Source organism: Crinia signifera, chromosome 3 (assembly GCF_055691185.1).
Source record: "Crinia signifera chromosome 3, ASM5569118v1, whole genome shotgun sequence".
Classification (NCBI taxonomy): domain Eukaryota; kingdom Metazoa; phylum Chordata; class Amphibia; order Anura; family Myobatrachidae; genus Crinia; species Crinia signifera.
Window position 1 is genome coordinate 96,701,754 of NC_139219.1, and position 20,487 is coordinate 96,722,240.

Here is a 20,487-nt window from a genome sequence, read left to right on the forward strand (position 1 = left end):
ATAATAAAAACATTTAAAATAATGGGTACTTGTGAGTTATCCGGGCTGCCGATTTCTAAATCGGGTCGGATCGGGCACATCGCATCGCATCACATGCGACCATCGGATGCGATGCGATGCGATGCGATGACCCGATTTTTCCATAGGAATCAATGTTAAAATGGACTGAGTCCATTTTAACATGGAATTCAATGGGAAAAAGGGGTCCTTTTCATACCCCTACTATCCAAGTGGGCATGGAGTTGGATATAAACCTGTGGCGAGCGTAGCGAGCCACCGAGCCCGAAGCGTGGCGAGCGTAGCGAGCCCCGCGAGGGGACACAGAATACCGTCCCCTCGCGGGGCTCGCTTCGCTCGCCACGCTTCGGGCTCGGTGGCTCGCTACGCTCGCCACAGGTTTATATCCAACTCCATGCCCACTTGGATAGTAGGGGTATGAAAAGGACCCCTTTTTCCCATTGAATTCCATGTTAAAATGGACTCAGTCAATTTTAACATTGATTCCTATGGAAAAATCGGGTCATCGCATCCGATGATCGCATGCGATGCGATGCGATATCATTCATTTGCTGTGACAACACGCTTGTTAAAAAGACCCCGCAGTGCCAGTCTGTATTTATTCCTCATTATATATATATATATATATATACACACAAATACAGGGACTCAACACTCTCCATAATGAACTAACTCACCTTAGTATACAATTAATCAAATAAATAATGGGGCTTTAGTTCATGAATTGATCAATGCATTTAAGCTTGCAGCCCATCGCCAAGGGACCCCATTTCACTGCAAGTCCTACACTAGCATTTGTTTCTCAAGAGCCTGCCAACTGCCGACACATCATAGCTAAAGTGGACATGTGTTTTTTTCCTGGTTTAAAGCTCACCTGCCAAGTGCCTTATGGCTTTTAAAGATGAGGCAGTCACCTAACACAACACCTGACTTAGAATTAAAGGGGCAGCTGTAACAGGACTAGTGTAGGACTTGCAGTGAAATGGGGTCCCTTGGCGATGGGCTGCAAGCTTAAATGCATTGATCAATTCATGAACTAAAGCCCCATTATTTATTTGATTAATTGTATACTAAGGTGAGTTAGTTCATTATGGAGAGTGTTGAGTCCCTGTATTTGTATTTATTAGAGCATGTGGTCACAGGCCACTTTCACCCCAACCTGGGAATGGCGAGTGCTGTTTGCACCCCATTCGCAGGGATGGCGAGTGTTGTGGTACTCTGTATGTGTGTATATATGTGGGTTAATTTTTATTAACCTTTGTTACTGTGATCATAGCTTTCTCTTTCACCCCAGATGAGCTAATTTATCTGTAACCTGTTACAGCTGCCCCTTTAATTCTAAGTCAGGTGTTGTGTTAGGTGACTGCCTCATCTTTAAAAGCCATAAGGCACTTGGCAGGTGAGCTTTAAACCAGGAAAAAAACACATGTCCACTTTAGCTATGATGTGTCGGCAGTTGGCAGGCTCTTGAGAAACAAATGCTAGTGTAGGACTTGCAGTGAAATGGGGTCCCTTGGCGATGGGCTGCAAGCTTAAATGCATTGATCAATTCATGAACTAAAGCCCCATTATTTATTTGATTAATTGTATACTAAGGTGAGTTAGTTCATTATGGAGAGTGTTGAGTCCCTGTATTTGTATTTATTAGAGCATGTGGTCACAGGCCACTTTCACCCCAACCTGGGAATGGCGAGTGCTGTTTGCACCCCATTCGCAGGGATGGCGAGTGTTGTGGTACTCTGTATGTGTGTATATATGTGGGTTAATTTTTATTAACCTTTGTTACTGTGATCATAGCTTTCTCTTTCACCCCAGATGAGCTAATTTATCTGTAACCTGTTACAGCTGCCCCTTTAATTCTAAGTCAGGTGTTGTGTTAGGTGACTGCCTCATCTTTAAAAGCCATAAGGCACTTGGCAGGTGAGCTTTAAACCAGGAAAAAAACACATGTCCACTTTAGCTATGATGTGTCGGCAGTTGGCAGGCTCTTGAGAAACAAATGCTAGTGTAGGACTTGCAATGAAATGGGGTCCCTTGGCGATGGGCTGCAAGCTTAAATGCATTGATCAATTCATGAACTAAAGCCCCATTATTTATTTGATTAATTGTATACTAAGGTGAGTTAGTTCATTATGGAGAGTGTTGAGTCCCTGTATTTGTATTTATTAGAGCATGTGGTCACAGGCCACTTTCACCCCAACCTGGGAATGGCGAGTGCTGTTTGCACCCCATTCGCAGGGATGGCGAGTGTTGTGGTACTCTGTATGTGTGTATATATGTGGGTTAATTTTTATTAACCTTTGTTACTGTGATCATAGCTTTCTCTTTCACCCCAGATGAGCTAATTTATCTGTAACCTGTTACAGCTGCCCCTTTAATTCTAAGTCAGGTGTTGTGTTAGGTGACTGCCTCATCTTTAAAAGCCATAAGGCACTTGGCAGGTGAGCTTTAAACCAGGAAAAAAACACATGTCCACTTTAGCTATGATGTGTCGGCAGTTGGCAGGCTCTTGAGAAACAAATGCTAGTGTAGGACTTGCAGTGAAATGGGGTCCCTTGGCGATGGGCTGCAAGCTTAAATGCATTGATCAATTCATGAACTAAAGCCCCATTATTTATTTGATTAATTGTATACTAAGGTGAGTTAGTTCATTATGGAGAGTGTTGAGTCCCTGTATTTGTATTTATTAGAGCATCTGGTCACAGGCCACTTTCACCCCAACCTGGGAATGGCGAGTGCTGTTTGCACCCCATTCGCAGGGATGGCGAGTGTTGTGGTACTCTGTATGTGTGTATATATGTGGGTTAATTTTTATTAACCTTTGTTACTGTGATCATAGCTTTCTCTTTCACCCCAGATGAGCTAATTTACCTGTAACCTGTTACAGCTGCCCCTTTAATTCTAAGTCAGGTGTTGTGTTAGGTGACTGCCTCATCTTTAAAAGCCATAAGGCACTTGGCAGGTGAGCTTTAAACCAGGAAAAAAACACATGTCCACTTTAGCTATGATGTGTCGGCAGTTGGCAGGCTCTTGAGAAACAAATGCTAGTGTAGGACTTGCAGTGAAATGGGGTCCCTTGGCGATGGGCTGCAAGCTTAAATGCATTGATCAATTCATGAACTAAAGCCCCATTATTTATTTGATTAATTGTATACTAAGGTGAGTTAGTTCATTATGGAGAGTGTTGAGTCCCTGTATTTGTATTTATTAGAGCATGTGGTCACAGGCCACTTTCACCCCAACCTGGGAATGGCGAGTGCTGTTTGCACCCCATTCGCAGGGATGGCGAGTGTTGTGGTACTCTGTATGTGTGTATATATGTGGGTTAATTTTTATTAACCTTTGTTACTGTGATCATAGCTTTCTCTTTCACCCCAGATGAGCTAATTTACCTGTAACCTGTTACAGCTGCCCCTTTAATTCTAAGTCAGGTGTTGTGTTAGGTGACTGCCTCATCTTTAAAAGCCATAAGGCACTTGGCAGGTGAGCTTTAAACCAGGAAAAAAACACATGTCCACTTTAGCTATGATGTGTCGGCAGTTGGCAGGCTCTTGAGAAACAAATGCTAGTGTAGGACTTGCAGTGAAATGGGGTCCCTTGGCGATGGGCTGCAAGCTTAAATGCATTGATCAATTCATGAACTAAAGCCCCATTATTTATTTGATTAATTGTATACTAAGGTGAGTTAGTTCATTATGGAGAGTGTTGAGTCCCTGTATTTGTATTTATTAGAGCATCTGGTCACAGGCCACTTTCACCCCAACCTGGGAATGGCGAGTGCTGTTTGCACCCCATTCGCAGGGATGGCGAGTGTTGTGGTACTCTGTATGTGTGTATATATGTGGGTTAATTTTTATTAACCTTTGTTACTGTGATCATAGCTTTCTCTTTCACCCCAGATGAGCTAATTTACCTGTAACCTGTTACAGCTGCCCCTTTAATTCTAAGTCAGGTGTTGTGTTAGGTGACTGCCTCATCTTTAAAAGCCATAAGGCACTTGGCAGGTGAGCTTTAAACCAGGAAAAAAACACATGTCCACTTTAGCTATGATGTGTCGGCAGTTGGCAGGCTCTTGAGAAACAAATGCTAGTGTAGGACTTGCAGTGAAATGGGGTCCCTTGGCGATGGGCTGCAAGCTTAAATGCATTGATCAATTCATGAACTAAAGCCCCATTATTTATTTGATTAATTGTATACTAAGGTGAGTTAGTTCATTATGGAGAGTGTTGAGTCCCTGTATTTGTATTTATTAGAGCATGTGGTCACAGGCCACTTTCACCCCAACCTGGGAATGGCGAGTGCTGTTTGCACCCCATTCGCAGGGATGGCGAGTGTTGTGGTACTCTGTATGTGTGTATATATGTGGGTTAATTTTTATTAACCTTTGTTACTGTGATCATAGCTTTCTCTTTCACCCCAGATGAGCTAATTTACCTGTAACCTGTTACAGCTGCCCCTTTAATTCTAAGTCAGGTGTTGTGTTAGGTGACTGCCTCATCTTTAAAAGCCATAAGGCACTTGGCAGGTGAGCTTTAAACCAGGAAAAAAACACATGTCCACTTTAGCTATGATGTGTCGGCAGTTGGCAGGCTCTTGAGAAACAAATGCTAGTGTAGGACTTGCAGTGAAATGGGGTCCCTTGGCGATGGGCTGCAAGCTTAAATGCATTGATCAATTCATGAACTAAAGCCCCATTATTTATTTGATTAATTGTATACTAAGGTGAGTTAGTTCATTATGGAGAGTGTTGAGTCCCTGTATTTGTATTTATTAGAGCATGTGGTCACAGGCCACTTTCACCCCAACCTGGGAATGGCGAGTGCTGTTTGCACCCCATTCGCAGGGATGGCGAGTGTTGTGGTACTCTGTATGTGTGTATATATGTGGGTTAATTTTTATTAACCTTTGTTACTGTGATCATAGCTTTCTCTTTCACCCCAGATGAGCTAATTTATCTGTAACCTGTTACAGCTGCCCCTTTAATTCTAAGTCAGGTGTTGTGTTAGGTGACTGCCTCATCTTTAAAAGCCATAAGGCACTTGGCAGGTGAGCTTTAAACCAGGAAAAAAACACATGTCCACTTTAGCTATGATGTGTCGGCAGTTGGCAGGCTCTTGAGAAACAAATGCTAGTGTAGGACTTGCAGTGAAATGGGGTCCCTTGGCGATGGGCTGCAAGCTTAAATGCATTGATCAATTCATGAACTAAAGCCCCATTATTTATTTGATTAATTGTATACTAAGGTGAGTTAGTTCATTATGGAGAGTGTTGAGTCCCTGTATTTGTATTTATTAGAGCATGTGGTCACAGGCCACTTTCACCCCAACCTGGGAATGGCGAGTGCTGTTTGCACCCCATTCGCAGGGATGGCGAGTGTTGTGGTACTCTGTATGTGTGTATATATATATATATATATTTATCCTATATTCTGTTAACCTTTTGTGTCCACTTTGGACAATAAAAACTTATACTCACACAGGGTTGGATCCGTGATCCTAATAATACAGTGTGTGTGTGTGCTTCCATTACTTAATCGCAAGTGTATCAGCGTTTCAGACGCAGAGTCAGCTTTGATCATAATCAAGCGCATATGCATTGCTAAGGTTTGTGTATTGATAACTGGCCTAAGGTCATAACAGGACATACAATGCATAAAAATCTCATTGAGAGAAACAGTCGCTGATGCGACTGATAGTATGTTTAAATTGTGATCGGCTGCGATAATCAAGGTAATCAATATAGTGTAACAACTGCATTATCTACCGGTTTGTTATAATACATGCATTAACAGATCCTAGGGAGAAATTGCACTTTAAATCTAAGTCCTCCTGAAGCCATTAGTCACAGCCACAGTATAAGAGGGCATAGGCCAGAACATAGCTGCAGATTTATTAAGGAAAATTGAACTTGTGGTGCTGGGGACTTAACAGGTAGCTTGACGACAATAAAATTAAACAGATATATGAATCAACTTAAAAATAACTAAATATGCCTCACTCTGTAGCCCACTGCGGCTTAAATCAACTAATTGCAGGTTGAAAAGGAAAGAAGAGGCGTTTGCGCAAACTCTGCTCCACAAGAGAAAGGTGGAGGTTTTTGCCAATTGATCAAATTTGTCTGCACAATGTATTACACAATAAAATACATTTAACATTTCACATTAAAAACACAAATAATAATAATAATAAAGAGTACAATTGAACAATAAACATGAACTTTTCAGATGAATAAAATAATTATTTCTCCTGATCTAGGAGATCACGATATACTGGCCTGCAATGTGGGTTGTGCTGTTATAATGTTGGATGTAAAGGGGAGAGATAACCGAGTGTCCTTGGTTCTCTGTATAGGTACTTTTATGATGAGGTGGTGGGGTGGGGGTGGGGTGGGGGTGGGGGGGGGGGGGGTGGGGGGGGGCCTTCACTGAATGCAGCTCATTGAAGCATGTTTAAGGTAACATACTCTATGTATAATTCAAGTGCAGAGTCTGAAACCTGATCCCTACAAGAGGAGGTGATGCACACAAGGTGTTTCCCCATAACCCCTGTGGGCCAGTCCTACCATGAGTATACCAGAGATTCCAATCGAATAAGACAGAACAGTCTTACACAATTTCTGGTTTTCATCTCTGAGAAAAGATTTTATTTTAAGACACGTGGATTCTCATTGTACAAACATTAATCATATAATCACTTACCTGTAAGGGTGCAAAGTTCGTAACCCAAACTGCAAAGCTTCCTGCCACATTTCAAGATTGATGCAGGCATCCATGGCAAAATCAAGAGCCTTCAGCTGGTATATATTCTTATCTGGTAGTGGACTGCTATTGATTAGATTATTATACAGTTCCAAGGCTTCTTTTTCTTCTTTTATTTGAATTAAGGAATTAAATTGATCATTACCGTACATACTGTACACAGCTGTGAGTGTATGCAAGTGTGAGCCCCCCCAGTGCGTGTTTGAATACCCCCCCCCCCAGTTTAGTATCATTCACCCCGGATGCAGCAGCTTGAAAACCCCTGTACAGTTTAGTATTTTTTTATTTTTTAAAAACCGCAGGATTTTTCAGCACTGAAAACCCTGCAGCCATTTTTTTTAAATTGGATATCACAGGTATCAGGAACATGCACACGTCTGCGGTAATCCCACATTGGGCATGAGGTACAGAAGTTTTTTCCTCGCTACACTTTACTCCCTATTAAAATCCCCCCCCCATGTCTCCAGTTTTGTTATGGATAGGAGAGAACAATTTGTAATTAGTAGTAAAGCCGGATTAACAACAGATCAGTGAGCGTGGTTACCCCGGTACCCCCAGACACTGGGACCCCCACATATAGCTATGCCAGCAATAAGGGCACTGGGACATATGTCAACTGGGTTTTCTGTGTGGCATAGAGTGAATGGAGAGCAACACATTTGTGGTTCAGGGAGTATTTACACTTTATATACTTTTTTTTATTTTTTATTGAGAAGTCAAGCATGAGTAATACATAAATGTATGTATCTTAAAACACAATAAACCATGTGGTTACAAAGCTTTTCAAATAAAATTGTAAAAGTACAAAATGGCATAGATTGAGTTTGCGAGTGTATAACATAAGATAGTGGTCTATGAAATAAAGAAATATGACTTCTCCATTTTCTTTTTTAGAAGTTATGAAGAGAAAATATTAGATATTAAATATTAAAATACGAGCAATTATTTATCGAGAATATATGAAATCCTTGGGGACAGGTTCCCAAGTTAGATGAAAAAAAGAGAGTGGTCAGAAGCAAGAGAGAAAGAAAGAAAGAAGGAAGGAAAGGAGAAACAAAAGAAATAAAGAGGGTAGAAGAAGAAGGAGGAGCCTTTCATGTTATCAACGCTCTATAGAGGAACTGAAAGAGAAGGGGGGGCGGGATCAGCAGTTTCTCAGTAACATTGATGCTATAATTTCAATATAAATGACAATCAGTTGTAATTAAGAAATGGATCTTAATAAGGACCAGGTAGTATTTTCGAAGATTAGCATTATATCTTCTGATTGTGATTTTTGAATATATTCTAAATAAATACCCCAGCGTTTATAGAACATTTTGACTCCTTTATCTATGTCTAATGTGGCTAGGCGTCTATCAAATTAAAGAATGGAAAGGAGTTCTTGGGTGACAATACTCAGCAATGGTGATTAATTAGATATCCATTTCTGCAGAAGAACTTTCCTGGCTATAGTAATTAAAATAGTTAAAAATGGTATAGAAAGGGGATGACTGGATAGATTGGACCATTTAGTAAAGTCTGCTAGAACAAATGGTCCCCATGAGAACCTTATATACTTTTTAATAACATCGTCTGTACATTTTAATGACAACTTTTTTTTCTGTAGGAGAGCTCAGAAGTGAGTTGCCCCAGGGCACCCACAAACCTTCATCCAGTGCTGAGCAGGAAATGTGCGGAAGGGACTAAAGGTAACGTGGTCACACAGATACAGCTTGTTCATCATTCTTCTCTACAATCATTTCATCCCTTTTTTCCCCCTTTCTTCCCCGATACTGTCTTTGTATTTTTACTTGTTCTAAACAAAAGTATAATCCTAACTGTATCAATATGAATACACGTCATTTTGTATATGTATTCTGGTCAACCATTTAGATTTGTATTAGTATGTATGCACTTTTTGTATTACAAAATGATACACTTTTTATATAACTGTATGATTTTGAATTGCTGCTCACTGTGGCCCTTATTCTGATCGGTGCGGCCCGATCAGAAATATGCGGTGATGTCCGTCTTGGCGAAACCCCGCCTTCCATACGGATCGCCACCTCCGTCCGTATGCGGATATGTGGCGGTCCGCATGAATGTGGACGGGGATACGCCTCCTCCATGGTGGGAGCAGCCCCTGCATTCGATGGTCGCTGAACATCGAATGCAGGGCCGCACGCTCCACCAGGTCCCGCAACACAAGACCACACGGACACTTGTCCGTGTGAAATCTTGTATGGGGGCGGGCAGCTGACATCCGGCGATGTCAGATGCCCGCCCCGTACCCACGCGTCACGGCCTCATTACCATGCATACGCCCCGCGTTTGCATGGGAACGCCCATGAAACGCGGGGCGTATGCATAGGGTAATGAGGCTAAGTAGCCCCTCACGCCCCTCTACGCCCCCTGTGCGGCGTATAAAGAATCCATGCGGCGAAACCGCCTGCACATGCGCAGAGTGACCTCTGCACATGCGCAGACGATAAACATCGGCGGCCCGTACGCAAGCGGGAATATCCGCACCGATCAGAATAAGGGCCTGTATGGTGTTTTAAAATGTTGTATGCCAATAACAGTGATAGCAGACAAGATTTAGACTTTTTTTTAGGATTTACTTTTTTTGTGGTAGGTGGGGGGCAGACAGAACTGCCTTATATTACAGAAAACACAATGGTCCCCAATATGACAAAAATAAACACTTTGGCTTCTGACAGCACAGTGGGGCCCCACAGGAAAAAATAAATACATTGACACCCCCCCCCCCCCCCAGTAGGAAAAACAAACATTATATTTTGGGTGGGGATCAAAGTATAGACGTCTATGTCAACAGTCAATAGGTCAAACCAAAAGGTTGACACGCAAAAAAAATCCACCTTAGCACGTGGACCCTCAATTAGTGTAGTGCTTCACTCGCCATGCATTGGGCCTGGTGCATGGATGTGCATGGCACACTTGTGATTGTTTCCCAATCACAGTCCATGTGGATGTTAAAGTATGAAAAAAGTCCCCAAAAATTGTGAGAAACTCATCTCGACCTTTTGCTTATGGCAACATTTTGTCAATGTCCACTTTTTGCTTGTGTTGATCTTTTGTCAATGTCAACCTTTTGATGTTGACCTGTTGACTTTCGACCTAAACATTGTAGAACTACTGTAACACACGGATCCCTTATATATTTTATTCCAATTGCTGGGATGACCTACGTAAATTAACAGTAAAGGTGCCCATCACATTACACTGCCAGGTGGGCACAACCATATTATACTGGGTGTGTATCACCCTTAACATTACACCAACAGTAGTGCCACTTGCAATATAGCAACAAAGATGCCCATTATTTTACACCGCCATAGTTCCTAATAAAAATTAATCATTAAAGGATATGCATAATGTTATATCATATAGATCTGGATCACATTATACCAACGCAGAGATCCCAATAACATACTGTAATTCATTTTGACAGCTTCTGGGGTAATGTGGGAAAGCAAGAACAGAGCTCAGTGCCTGTATTCCTGATATTAACATGTGGAGTGCAGTGGCCGTGGACTTCTCTCCATATAAAAAAAAATTTGTACAATTATTCTGGAGATTTCTGCTGCTCTACAGTGCTAGCTGACCAGGGACGTGCAGTCAGGGGAGGCAGGGGAGGCAGAGCCTCCCCTGTCATAGATTATAAAAAAAAAAAATGCTAAGATATTTATATCACAAATACTGTGAAATAAATATCTTCTTGACATTTTTTTATAATCTATGTGGTGAGACGATGTGCGGGAGGTTACGAGGCAGTGGGAGCCGTGCCTCCCGCTGACTATTACAAATTGTCAGCAGCGGGGGGCGGGCCTAAATTGCAGGGACAAAAAGAGCTGAGAAGCTCATTGAAAAGCAATGTGGAAGCGGCAACTACACATTTGCTTCAGTGACAGGGACGTGCCTTCAGCCCACATCAAAGCTTACCCCTGTCACTGAGACAGATGTGATAGGACAGCGGATCAGGCTGTCACACACTGACAGCCTGTATCCGCTGTCACTGACTCTGCAATGCACGGACAAGTGGTGTACCGTGCTGGCGCCTGCTACAGTATATTACAGAAAGCGCTGTCCGGGATCCCTTCCCCATGTGTCCCCGCATACTCTTCTGGCGGCCGCCGTTGCTCTGGTCAAGCTCTATGACCGACAGCACCGCCGGGGATCCCTGCAGCACTCACCCTTCCTCTCCTTCCTAGTTTGTCCCTGCATACAGTGCTGGTGGCCGCCGCTGGCACGCTGCTCTTCTCAAGATCTATGACAGGCAGCGTCCACTCTCGCCCTCCATCCCAGTTTGCCCCTGCATATTATTACTTTGCTTTAACTGAGCTTTGTCTCCTCACACAATATCTACAAGTACCGGCAGCCAGGGTGACGGAGCTCCACGCGCCTGCAGCCCCAGTCAGGGATGTTGGCAGGGAGGTGAGGAAGCTGTCCCGACACACAGTTCTCATACAGCAGCCGCACAGCTGTCCCACGCTAACTGCCTAACCTCGGCCAGCTCCGCCTCCTGCCTTTCTACACCTCGCTTAAAAACGGTAAAGATATATGGGCATGGGAAGGGTAATGTATATATTGTAAGGATATTTTGGGGAGGGAAAATGATAAGTGATAGGCATCAGTTGTGTTAGGTTTTTTTATGTATTGGGGTGTGTGTGTGTGCACAAAATTGTAATACAATGTGTGTTTTTTGGGGTATACAGTATATCAGGGTTGCCGACCCTCCCGGAATTACCGGGAGGATCCTGAAAATCGTGTCCTCCTCCCGGCCCCCCGGAAAGGTGGGCAACCCTCCCGGATTCCAGGGGACCCCCACACCACCCCCCGATTGTGGCGTCTTCCCCATACCTTTGGATTGAAATCCGTCAATCCGCGGGTCTCAGAGGAGGGGGCGGAGCTAAAATCGTGTCATTTTAGCCCCGCCCCCTGCACGGAGATCCGTGAATTGGGGTTTTTTACATCCTGGGGGCGGGGCTTAATGATGTAAAGCTCAAGCCCCGCCCCCGAACTGCAGCTGGAAGTCTCCTCTCCGGGCTTCTCCCAGAGAGGAGACAGAAAAGGCGGCAACCCTGCAGTATATATACAGTACTGACAATATCTCAATTGGGGATGTCTTGCTATGCCAGCCTGTTGCTCACCACCCCCAATCTTTGCTCCTATGCTGAAAGTGGCATATATTTTAAATGTGGTGCAGGCCGGCAGCCTATCAGAGCTCGCAGACCAGTAGCCACAGTTAGTGATTGTCCACCAGACTCTGAGCTCCGATTGGCTCATCACCTGGCGCTTCCATATTTGAAATATCCACCAGTCACAGCGCCTCTGCATAATGTGACATGGGCATTATGGTGTGCGGTATAATGTGACATGGGCATTACGGTGTGCAATATGATGTGACATGGGCATTACGGTGTGCTGTATAATGTGACATGGGCATTACGGTGTGCAATATAATGTGACATGGGCATTACGTTGTGCAGTGTAATGTGACATGGGCATTACGGTGTGCAATATAATGTGACATGGGCATTACGGTGTGTGGTATAATGTGACATGGGCATTACGGTGTGTGGTATAATGTGACATGGGCATTACGGTGTGTGGTATAATGTGACATGGGCATTACGGTGTGTGGTATAATGTGACATGGGCATTACGGTGTGCAATATAATGTGACATGGGCATTACGGTGTGCAGTGTAATGTGACATGGGCATTACGGTGTGCAATATAATGTGACATGGGCATTACGGTGTGTGGTATAATGTGACATGGGCATTACGGTGTGCAGTATAATGTGACATGGGCATTACGGTGTGCGGTATGTGACATGGGCATTACGGGGTGCAATATAATGTGACATGGGCATTATGGAGTGCGATTATAATGTGATATGGGCATTACAGTGTGCAGCATAATGTAATATGGGCATTAAAGTGTACAGCATAATGTATGAGGGGCATTACGGTGGTATTGGTACTATTATGTGACCACGCCCCTTTTGCATGAAGCCAAATTAATTCTTGTTTTTCAGTATAGGGGGGCACAAATTGCTTTTCTGGTGCAGGGCACCAAAATGTCTAGTTACGGCACTGGCGGAACTTGTTCCCATTTCGCAAAAGCTCCTGCCTCACCTGTCACTAACCTCACCGCACGTCACTGTAGCTGACACAGGACTCTGGAGAGGTAAATATAATTACACAGACAAGATATGCAGGGTCCCTGGAACCGGAACCCCTGTGTGCACTGCACACTTGCACCCATTATTGACACACCAATTCTGCCAAGTTCATCCATCTCATGCCCATTAGGAAGCATTTTGTCTGAAAGAGGATATTGGGAAGGCTAGCCTCTATTTATACATGGCACACTGGATGGAAAATATATATTTTTTATTTAAATGCTCCATTTTGTTGTGTAAATCCTCCACTACTCCAATACTGTTAACACAATTGCCCTTTTAAGTTATCTACTAAGGTCAAGTGTTACCTGTTGGATAAGGGTATTTGTGAGATTTGAGATTGTTATCAGTAGGATTTCTCTCCTTGTCTAGTGATATTACTGCAACCTCCCCCTGGGCTAACGGATTATCAGACCCCCTCCAGCTAAAGTAGCGAGCACTTTTGTTGATGGAGACAGTGCAGCAGGTGTTAAGTTACTGTCAGTTAAGTCTCGCTGCAGATGTTAAATGACACAAAGATAAAGCCAAGTGCTCAATGTACCCTCCGGCTGGCTACTTGTTTTACAATCCAAGCATATATAAATAATTTTGACAGCTTTAAACTGCAATTCTGAGTGGAAAAAAAAAGAAAAAGAAAAAAATAATAAAAATGCAATCCCTTACTATTAAGATACTGCTAATACAGAAATAAGGTACTTTGAAATCTATATTGGTTTATGGACGTAGAACTCATTAATACCCCTTTTACACCAAAAATCCAGGATCCGACCTGGCATTTGGAAGAAGGATCCAAGCCGGGTCGGACCTGGGCTTTACACCGTTTATACTGCGGTTCCCATCCGCAGTGTAGACGGAGGCGGCGCTTGGAGATGACATCATCTCCAAGTGCCGGGACGGCGGTGACACCAATCACTGTGCTGGGGCAGCCCAGCACCAAGATAAGCTGCAGGGATGCCCCAGCCCCCGTGCACCCCCCCCCACCCAGCCATCGTCCAGGAGGTGAATGGATGCCGCACACAGGTATCCATTTACCTCCTACGCTGCCACCGCTGCTGTCTGCAGAGTAAAGCAGACAGCAGTGCAGGCTGTCTGTGCCCCCCCCCCCCCCCCCCGTCCAACCTGCGGACGCTGCAGTTCGCAGGTTGCAAATCCCCCATTGATGTAAATGGGAGCCAGGTCGGATGACCACTTACACCGTCCTCTACCCAGATTCTAGCCGTCAGGACCTGGGTAGAAGTCCCGTGTAAAGGGACAAGGTGTGTCCCATTTACACCGCCGCTGACCCAGGTCTGACCCAGGGTTTTGTGGCTGTGTCAAAGAGGTATTATTGACATTTCAGATGGTATCCGGTCAGCATACTGATGTTCAGGTTGCCATCAAATAGAATGCTGATGCAGAAATCCCGACACTGGTAAATGCTGTTGCCAGAATCCCGACTGTCGGCATTTCAAACATTGTGGTTAGGCTGCGGTGCAGGAGTTAGGTTATGTCAGTGTAGGGGAGGTTAGGGTTAGACTGAGGGTATGGGAAGTTAGGGTAGACACAGGGGAGGAGGGTTAGGCACTAATGAGGAAATTTACTAAGATCGAATGGGTAAGAATGGTCATATTCGTACTCATTTGATGTAAAATACGTACGTATTTCACACATCAAATAATTTACTACGGATGAAATGTAAACTAATCGCATTTTTTACATTTGGATTTCTGAAGTTCTAAAAAATACGAATGTATACACCATCGATAGAATATCGCTGCAAATTCCCATTAATTTCAATGGTATAAACAAATTCACTATAATTCGTACCGGTAAATACGAATTCACCAATAAATACGAATGTCAAATAGAACATGTTTTTCATTCACATTTGAATTGAGCCTGCATGGATCAGTCAGATATGTGCAGCCTTCTCAGTGTTAAAAAAATAAAAAATAAACAAATCATTTACAAAAAATGGTGTGGGGTCCCACCCCCCATGGCTATAACCAGCCTCATTGAACCAGTCCTAGTTTTAGGAGGTCAAAAAATGGGTATCCCCCATATATCTATAACTATCACCAGGCTCTTGACCCTGTCCTGGTTTCCAAAATGCGGGGGACAAAAGGAGTAGGGGTCCCCTGTATTTCAGCAGTGTGCTGCTCTTGGCGCTGATGCCCGATAGGGGCCAATAAGTAGACATAAGTCTTGTAGCACCAGGGACCTGGACTACTAGTGCCCAAAGGCACTGCGCGCATGGGGCGCTGCGTGGACAAATATCTTGCTTTGGGTGTTTATGCAAAGTTTTTTTATTTTTTTTATTTTTTTATTTTATTTATTTAAAATGCAAGTTTAAGAACAGCTGAAATGACATATACGAAGTTTTATTTACTGTAAAGTGGATTTTTTGCTTGTATGTATTATGTTATGTATAGATGCACAAATACTTAAAACTGCCTGCTGTGTCCTATATGAATGGCGTACCTGTTACCGGATATATATATATATATATATATATATATATATATATATATATATATATATAAACACAATTATTGTGTTATCTGTTGCTACAGTACACCCACAGCGCACAATAATAAGAATGATCCAATGTCTCTTGAGTGTACCATCAAATAAAACAATAAAAGGCATATCTGGTGAATATCTTGTCCAACAGATATTTAGGTGGAGGTTTCTGTTCCGTATACCCTTAAGCGTTTCATTCCTTAATGCACTCTTGCAGGATATACTGTATATCATATATAAATATACACATAGATACACATAACACCCAGATGTGTCTTCTTATATTGTTGCTGTGTACAGCAGTGTAAATAGTGATACCGTGATAAACCTGCTTTTAATTGCACCCACCAGCTGTAGACAATCGAGAGCGGGTGCAAGCGCATAGGTGCCGATTCTGTGGGTGCTCAAGGGCCCAGGCACACACGGAAAATGATGAGCACCTACGGGCCCGAGTCCCGCTGCTGGGCCGCCATATTAACTTGCTAGTTTGCGGCCACCTGGGAAACAGTATGACGGGAAGAGTGTATTCTGTCCGCGGAGTACCTGCACTGTGGGGGGATTTATGTACCTGCACTGTGGGGGCATTTATGTACCTGCACTTTTGGGGCATTTTTGTACCTGCATTGTGAGGACATTTATGTATTTGCACTGTGGGGGCATTTATGTACCTGAACTGTGGGGGCATTTATGTATGTGGAACTCTGTTGCCGTAATTTGAATATTGGAGACAACTGTGCTTCATAATATAAATTGGTATTATTTTGAGGCCACACCCCTTCCCCATGAAGCCACTCCTCTATATTTTTGGCTTGAGCACCCACCAGCAAAAACATAAATCGGCCGCTATGTGCAAGCGTACATGTGGTTCCTGCTATCCCATGCCATGAATGCCGTGATATCATCTGTATATACTGTATAAATAGGGGAACCAAAATGAAATTTTATCTTGGCCTCTGAACCTGAAATGTTGTGGAGCCCCTGAATTCTACTGTTGTTCTAATGTTTCTGTGGTGTTATTGAATTAATCTGCAGAAATTGCAGGCACAATAAATATCTGTTCCCCAGGTTGTACAGAAATTGTGTGGATTGTTTTTACAAGGGGTTTCCTTCCCTGTGTTTGCACTGTTTTTAGGCGTATTTGCACAATTTAATTAGTACCCCCCCCTCCTCCCCCTCTTGGCGGCCCTGTATAGAACCTGCATATTTATTCAATGTCTTTGGCAGAGCTGGATTTAGACCTCACGGGGCCCTAAGCAAGATACCAGTTTTGGGCCCTCCAACAATCCATAGCACTGTATTTTTGCTGCTGATTTCAGGTTGTGAACAGAAAACACAACACCCATAAAAAAAACAAAGTGAGCCAAGCAAATTGTATAAATGATGCCCTGTAAGGTGCCATGGTACTAATGTACAGCAGAGAAGTTCCACTCCACATAATTAAATGATGCAGTTACCATCCCAGTGATTGGGATTCTGGCAGACAGAACTCTGGCGCAGACATACCACCTAGGGGCCTGAAGACTGATACCGGAATAGTGTATGAGGAAGCAGATGCCAGCATCCAAGCGTTAGTATGCACGCCAGGTTAGCGTTAGGCAGGAAGGTGGTGGTGTAAGGGTTAGGCTGTGGGGTGAGGTAGGGTTAGGCTGCAGAGCTGAAGGGCTAGGCTGCACGGCGGGGGGTATGTTAGGGTTAGTAGGGGGCAGGGGACATATATTTCCAGGACCCCTGTCGGGATTCCCCCCACTGGGATGCTGGGTTTGTTATACTGACAGCTAGTCATCTATATGTATTCCATAACTAATGCACATACAGGTGTATAGGGAAAGGATACTGTTTTGGGAACGTAATTCCTCCACGGTTGTAAGGGAGCATTCCATCTTCTTTGAGGCCTCCTCACCCCCAGCCAGCATGTCTTCATCCTGATACAACATAAAATATAAGAACAAGTATGGTTAAAGGAGTTACAAACATGCTTTTAGTCTTTGCATTAGCTGTTTGGGAATATAGAGGTACTATATGTTTTCTTTTATTTATTTTCTCCTGTTTCAAATACAAGAAACAATTCATCCACTGACCCCCGCACCCACTCGGCTATGTGTACTGTACATCTGTCATGCTGCATTTTCTGACTGATTTTGAACGGATGCAACAAAATTAAATAATTAAAAAGGAGATGGATTATTCAGTGGCCTTATGGGTGTAGGTTTCCTTATTATTATGCACAAAAATATCATTATAACAGAGTAATAACAATGCATACAGTAAGATAAAATTCCTGCTTTTAGTAAACTAAGGTATGCATTCATTTATGCGCATGAGTACTTGTTAAGAGTGTGGACTAAAGGTCCGACATGGTCTAGGTCAGTGGTAGCCAACCCTAGCCCTCGAGAGCTACCAACAGTTCACATTTTCCAGAAAACCTAGCTGCTGCACAGCTGCACTCATTAATCACTGACACATTTTAAAAGATCCACAGATGGAGCTAATTAGCTCGCTTGTGATTCTGTGAGGAGACCTGCAAAACATGCACTGTTGGTAGCTCTCGAGGACTAGGGTTGGCTACCCCAGGTCTAGGTCGATAGCAATAGGTTGACACCAAAAGGTTGACATTGTCAACAGGTTAACACATAAAAAAGGTCAGCATGAGTAGGTTTTGTTTTTTTCTTTTTTTTGGTGTCATTTTGTAGATTTCACCACATGGACCCCAAATTAGTACAGGTTGAGTATCCCTTATCCAAACTGCTCGGGACTAGAAGAATTTTGGACAATGGATTATTCAGTATTTCGGAATAATTTATATTTCAATAAGGTATTTTGCATTTATGTTATATAAACATGTAAAATACACACAAATATATTTTATTTGCGTATGAAACAAGGTTTTAAAACATGAAACAAAGTTGACGTTGAATTTGATGCCAAGCAATAATTTTCTTGCACGTATTTAGTGCCAGTTACATATCATGCCCCCAGTAGTGCCAGTTACAGATGTCCCTAGTAGGTTTTTGGGGATATTTGGGTAAGGAATTTTCAACCTGTATACCGGTACCTTGCAATGCTTCAGGCCAGGTGCCTCTCTGCACTCAGAATGGATGGGGACAGTATCACAGGGCGCTGTCATAGCTGCTGTTCTTGAGGGGTGTGTTAGAACGCTTCAAAGATGGTGGAAGAAACAAAGGTGGGTGAATTTCACTGAATAATGGTGTAACATACTGTACACATGTAATTTATCACAAAAGATATTTATTATATTCAAAAAAGGGAATACTTAAATTCACAGATAAAATATTGTGTATACATTAAAAGCAAGTAATAAAATAGTATGGGGGGAGAGCATGGCTCCTTGGAAAGAAGTGAGGTGGACACACACACTAATATTTAAAGGATGGAACTGGATGGTCAGTGCACAGTCATTTGTACAGAAAGCTTCCTTATTGTTGGTTTAGAGTAGAGATGCGCAGACTCTGATTTACTCTGATTTCAAAGCAGGATCTTATTGGCTATCCCTAATCCCATGACAGTTGTTGACAGTTGATAGCCAATAAGACCCTGCTTTGAAATCAGAGTAAATCAGAGTAAATCAGAGCCTGCACATCTCTAGTTTAGACCTGAAGGTTGTCAATGATATGTGGCCCAATGATATCAAAGTTCCAGTACAGTTCCCAGCAAGGGGGTTGTTATACTTCTCCTGAGGAAAGTGTGAGCTAACACACTGAAATGCATTGAGCCACTACACTTTGTTGTTCCCGACCAGCTGCTTCTCCATCATGGTCTCTACTTTTCATTGTCTCCATTCATTAGCTCATGCGAGGACAACTTTCCAAAATACAGACCATAGCAAAAGGCCCTAACCCCCATGCTGCGAATTATACTGGAACTTTGATATCATTGGGTCATATACCATTGCCCACTTACAGCTCTAAACCACCCATAAGGGAGCTTCACTGTGCACTGACCATCCAATTCCACCATTTAAATATCAGGGTGTGTATCCACCTCACTTCTTTCCATCACCCCATGGAGTCATGCTCTCCCCATACTATTTTATTACTTGTTTTTTATATGTGTACACAATATTTTATCTATGAATTGAAGTATTCCTTTTTTTAATGTAATAAATATCTTTTGTCATGATTTACATTTGTACGTTACACCATTATTCTGTCAAACCCAGCACTATTCACCCACCTTTGTTTGTTCCACGCCTCTCAGCACACTTTACTATTCCCAGTCAGAGTCCACATGTATAGTAAATTATTACAACAATTTTTTTTATAAATCACAGAAACTTGTGTTAACCTTTTCACATGTTTATTGATGCCATGTCGACCATATGGAGTCGACCTAGTGACTCTCGTCCTATAATCCGGATCTAAGTATGGTATACATATTGACCTTTGCCATGGTGGCACCCATAAATCCTGTCATCTGCCAGGTATGGTATACTGGCCCATGAAGCTAGCCCTCTGAGGCAAAGTGTACATATTTCTAGTGCTACGGGTGCATTACTGCAAGTTACCAAATTACAATGAGATCATGTAAAAATTAACTGAACATTGATACATCTATAGTTGCACAACTTACAGTATTTTTACCCTGAACAACAACATCACATGTGGAAGAACAATCAGCCAGTCCCTTGATAAAGACTTTAATGCACACACGAAGGACATTTTATCAGGTAAATTAGTAAAGAAAATATAGAAAATGTGTTTGTTGCTTGTTATAATGGTGATTTTAATTGCTTATTAGTACACCAAACCATAGAGAATCAAATTAACAATGTATTTAGATTCCAACCAATCCTGATGTTCATCTGTGATTAGTATTCTCCTTTTGAGACTTTAATGGTAGCTACCTCCAAAGATGCTGAATGATGCTTAAATCAAGTTACTGTAATTCAAATGAATGGTTGTTAGAATAACTCATCACACTTAAGTGAAGAAAAAGCCCTGTAATTTGGAAAATGAGAGATCTCAGTGTGTGGCCAATCTAAATGGTACAATTCCTTCTAA

General features: G+C 42.7%; 1 protein-coding gene across 2 annotated transcripts in view; it reads right to left on the reverse strand.

Moving 5' to 3' along the window:
- Positions 1 to 20,487, reverse strand: part of SMYD3 (SET and MYND domain containing 3) — a 605,383-nt gene that overhangs the window by 118,908 nt on the left and 465,988 nt on the right. The window contains exons 9-10 of one of the 2 annotated variants that reach the window (XM_083176239.1): positions 17,304 to 17,391; positions 6,716 to 6,881 (exon numbers count right to left, since the gene is read on the reverse strand). In XM_083176239.1, coding sequence (XP_083032365.1) covers positions 6,716 to 6,881; positions 17,304 to 17,391 — 254 coding nt within the window. Of the gene's footprint in view, positions 1 to 6,715; positions 6,885 to 17,303; positions 17,392 to 20,487 lie in introns of both variants that reach the window. The other variant, XM_083176238.1, reaches the window with a different exon arrangement.